This window comes from Austrofundulus limnaeus, unplaced genomic scaffold (genome assembly GCF_001266775.1).
Source record: "Austrofundulus limnaeus strain Quisiro unplaced genomic scaffold, Austrofundulus_limnaeus-1.0 Scaffold5, whole genome shotgun sequence".
In the NCBI taxonomy this organism is placed as follows: domain Eukaryota; kingdom Metazoa; phylum Chordata; class Actinopteri; order Cyprinodontiformes; family Rivulidae; genus Austrofundulus; species Austrofundulus limnaeus.
In genome coordinates, this window is record NW_013952407.1 from 2,902,398 (window position 1) to 2,906,885 (window position 4,488).

General features: G+C 37.4%; 1 protein-coding gene across 1 annotated transcript in view; it reads left to right on the forward strand.

The window, feature by feature from the left end:
- Positions 1–1,458: 1,458 nt before the first annotated feature.
- cpne7 (copine VII) overlaps positions 1,459–4,488 on the forward strand; it is a 40,951-nt gene continuing 37,921 nt past the window's right edge. Inside the window, exons 1-2 of the mRNA XM_014025757.1 lie at positions 1,459–1,891; positions 3,707–4,043. Coding sequence (XP_013881211.1) covers positions 3,867–4,043 — 177 coding nt within the window. The 5' untranslated portion in view covers positions 1,459–1,891; positions 3,707–3,866. The remainder of the gene's footprint in view (positions 1,892–3,706; positions 4,044–4,488) is intronic.

The window sequence follows — 4,488 nt, forward strand, 5'->3', positions numbered from 1 at the left end:
TAAAACCATCCAAATTAGCAACATGGATTCTGTTAAAACATTGACTTGTCTTATTGGTGTCTATTTGTTTAACCGCTGGTCATCATTTTAAATTCCTGCCATTAAATAATGTTAGAAAAAAAGTCTAAAACACAAGGAGGCTGTACTTAATCTGAGCAGAGACTTTGACATCTAAAACAAATGTGTTTTTGTTGTTTTGTTCATCAGTGCTTATACCTGTCGTACTGAATGTAGATTTTTGCAATCTATATTGAAATGAATGCTAACATTATGCAGCAGATTAGCACTGTTTTCCTCTGCTTTACATAAGTCACTGATAAACAATGGATTGCTTAAAACACAGACTTTGTCCACACTTGAGCAATGGTTTGATTTATGTTAGAATACATTGATGCTGGAGGGAAACAAAAGGAATACATCAGGCTAAATTAGTTTGGCCTGAACTTAACTAACCAGGTTTGGGGGACATGCTAAAAGGAAATGAAAAGTGAGGTTTAAATGTGAAAAAAGCTTACAAATCATGGTACAGTTTGGTTTATCCGGGGCTTCATTAGCTCGGTTGTCAGAGCTGCAAGTTTCATGAGGCTGCAGGTCGGAGCCCAGGTTGCATCAGGAAGGATATTTGCTGTAAAATAATTTGCACAATTTGTTCACCGAGACAACCAGGATCAGCCAAAAGATAAACTTTGTTTTGTTTTTACCAATTTTACACCCTTAGGTGTAACTAGCACAATCCTATAAGTAGAATATTTTCTGCTTTTTACAGTAATAAGCAAAATCTTAGAAAAATGCTGTTAATTTATGGGACTAAAGGACTAAATGCTATGTACTGTAGAGTCTATTACCAAAAAGCTGCCATTTTTATGTATGTTTGCTCAATTTGTCAACCCATATAGAGGGGAGCAAAAAAGGCATCCTTAAACTTGGTCAGAGGAGCTAATCAACAAAATAAACTTATAGAGGTAATAACTTCTAAAAACTATTACACTGCAAAAAATGTCTGTCTGACCAAGTGTTACAATCATATGCTTTATAATTTGAAACTGTTATACTAAGCAAGAGCGSAATGTGTTAGATKATTAATCTTTGTAGCCTGAAATTTGTCCTTATTTCAAGAAATCTTACCAAGTGAAATATATTTAAGAAAATTCAGATAATCTAGTTTGTTTTAACTTATTATTAGATTAGTATTTTTTGCAGTGTATCWAGGAGAAAATAGGAAAGATGTTGGAAAAATGTATTGAAGACTTGGACTAATACAAAACAATRTAAGACTTGGTTAAGATTGAACATTATAAAAACGAATAGACTGCTTCAGGGAAAAAAATGTTTATTTTTTTTTTCAAAACTGAGGTCTTCAAAGAGCTATCTACAACAGGTAAGCTATTAACTATTCATAACCTTTCCATCAAACCTCTCTTCAAAACATCAGTGCCTCCAGAAGTATTTTAATGGGAGTAACTGGGGTGGCACACCAAAACTAAAAACTACAACAGAAATTCTCGAAACAAAAATATAAAAATTAAGCATGACATTTGTTGGGTTTTTCTTTATGGCTCACAGTTCTGTCAGCAAATCACAGAGCTGCTTCTGTCTCAGCTTTACTGGGAGCTATCTCCTCTGTTGCATTTCCACACATTTGTTTCTTTTATAAACTCGGTTTGGAACTGAAGTCATCGCGTCCTGGCAAAGGAAAGAAAAAAAAGAGCCCACCCTTACATCAGCAGCTGGACTCCCTCTATTCTCCAGCTCCTGCGAGCCGAGCCCACTCCCTCCTCAGCAGCCGAGCCAATGAGTTTTAGTGGAAAAACAGTAGAAAGAAAAACAATCAACCAGTGTTTCGTGGGAGCGGATTTAACAAGTGTCTTCATGAGCAAAAGAACAACAGAAGGTAGGGTCAGAGTTTCCTCTTTGCTTCTTTTTTTTATCGCCTCAGTTTGTTTTTGTGGACGAGCTTTCACCTGTTTGACGTGAAGTCAGTCACTATAATGAATAAACCACGCGAGGTTGTTGGATATAAATACTGAGGCAGATTTCTGGCTGTGAGGCTCGTTTGAACAAAACCGAACCTTTTCAGCGGAGATGATCAGAGTTCTCACCGAAGCGACGAGGAGCTTTTTTATTTCAGTTGTTGGGCTCAATTTGCAGCTTCTTTCCTCGTTTATTCTTGCTTAACTGGTGAATTTACAACTTTTTGTTTTTTTAAGAACCCGAAATCGTGATGCTTGTTTCATTTCGAGCCTCTCTGAGTGAAGTTTTAGGATATAATTCGGTCGTGAGGCGGTCTCAGGTTCACAGAAGCCGGACTCTGTCCACGGTGCTGAAAGTGAAAGAAATGTGCCTGTAAACGGTGCTGTTGGAAACGTTTAGCCCACACCCCGATACTCTTTATATTTCTTTGCAGTTAAACCGGTTTAACAGTTGGGTAAATCTGCCTTGCTCATGGACACTTCAGCAGGGCGGTTCTGGTTTGATCATTTTTGTTAAAACCAGCCAGGGTTAAACAAAAACCAGCTAATAGATTTTAACACATTCACTTAATCCATATTTTAAAGGACTAATTTGTTTTTTTGAAAATTTTCAGATAAAATAATTGCAGTGTGATGCAGAGAATGACAAAGGCAACAAGTCTGTTTTTTCTTAAATTCTAATGTAAATTTGCTCTCAAAGAACCAGCCTTCCTTGTAATCTTTCATTGATATTTTTGTACCCAGTCTTAAGTGTCTTAAGAAAACATTTTCTCTGATAAATGTGAACCATCATATCGAAACAAGGATCAAGTCTAAAAGTGGATTTTAGGAGAAATAGGCAAATAGTGATTCAAACATTTGCAAAAAATATTATTATTAGCCTTATCAATGTATCATTTGAATGAACTGTCTGAAATATAATCAGAAAACAAAAATTTGAAGCTCTTTTTTGAGCAGCAGCAATAAAAAACCTGATTTTGAGGAAACATCTTAAAATTTTGAGACTTGATGTGAGCTAGCAAAGTTTTGTTTCTTTTCAGCTGGGAAATCTCAATATTCAAATAATATWTGAGGTTTCCTCTTTATAAAGACGTYAAACAATCCTCATTAAAATGACATAAAATTAGGATTCAGACCAAATGTTTATGTATTATTGTAACAAGACAAATGAAATCATATAAATGGATTTAGTTATATCAGAATGATACAAGTATCAAAATATAGTTTTTGAAGCCAATAATCTGAAAATGTAATTAGGTCATTTTCACCAAATTTGACTTAATCCTCATTTCAATATGATGGGTCACAAATTAGTAGAAAAGCAGCCAAAGTTCAAACAACAGATGTTAAACGACCTCCAGAAATCCTGAAAGAACCTTTTATTAAGACCACTTTAAAAGACAAAAAAGCAGTTGTTTGAAGCAAAACGTAAAGAAAAAAGGGATGATTTAAGATTTTTGCACATTACCATGTCTTAGAGTGACTCCCTTTTATCTGAATGTTGAAATTAAGGGCAGTTAAGAAAAAAAGGCAGCCCTCAGTTGAAGTTGTTGAAATGAGGTTTAGCAGGAATCTTGTGAAGACTTGTGAAAGCCTGCGACCTTCGTGTGTTCTCCTGAGGTGAGACGTGACCTCTCACAGGACAACAGCTCTGATGGACAGTTATAACAGCTTGGGTCTCATTTGGTCCCCTGACACTCACCCAGAATCTCTCTTCTTGTGACATCTGTGCAAAGTCAAAAGGGTCCGTCTCCTGTGAGCGTGCCGAGTCAGAACCTGAGACCCTCCGCAGCCGATCCGTTCCTCTTCCTCACCCCCGGAGCTTCCGGAGCAGAACCAGCGGCTTCTCGTCCCGCCTCTCWGCCGGGTTGGCGGCTCTCCTCTCACCCTTGAGTCATGATGAATGATGTTCAGGAGGCGACCTCCCCTGCGACCAGCCTGAGTGGTCCGGCGACGTGTGTCACCAAAGTGGAGCTGCGGGTTTCRTGCAAAGGCCTCCTGGACCGTGACACGCTCAATAAGTCAGACCCCTGTGTCGTACTCATGGTGCAGAACAACGGCCAGTGGATTGAGGTGAGGCTCACGAATTTTAACATCTATTTTTTATTTTGTTCTCATTATGACAAATATGCAACTGAAACTTCAAGGACATCATACGTTTTCAATCAGACAACAAAACACAACTTGTAAAATGCATCCACCACTTTTTAATCAAGGTTTTGACAATTTAATAGAACCATCCATTGACTCACACAAGAACAGACTCGGTACTTTTCATTAATCAGAGCAACACGTTTCATCGGTGGTTTGGTAATTACACAAAAAGATACAAGGACATTTGCTTCATCTATCTCTGAAACATAAACCTGAGATTCTAAAATCAATCCCTCCTGACTTGTGTGATCATTTATATTAGCTTGTTATTTCTATCACATCTTATTTATTACATGAGTCACACAAGAGGAATCAGGAAGTTGAAATTTATTGAGTTAACTTCCAGCACTCTTTTGTAAACCCT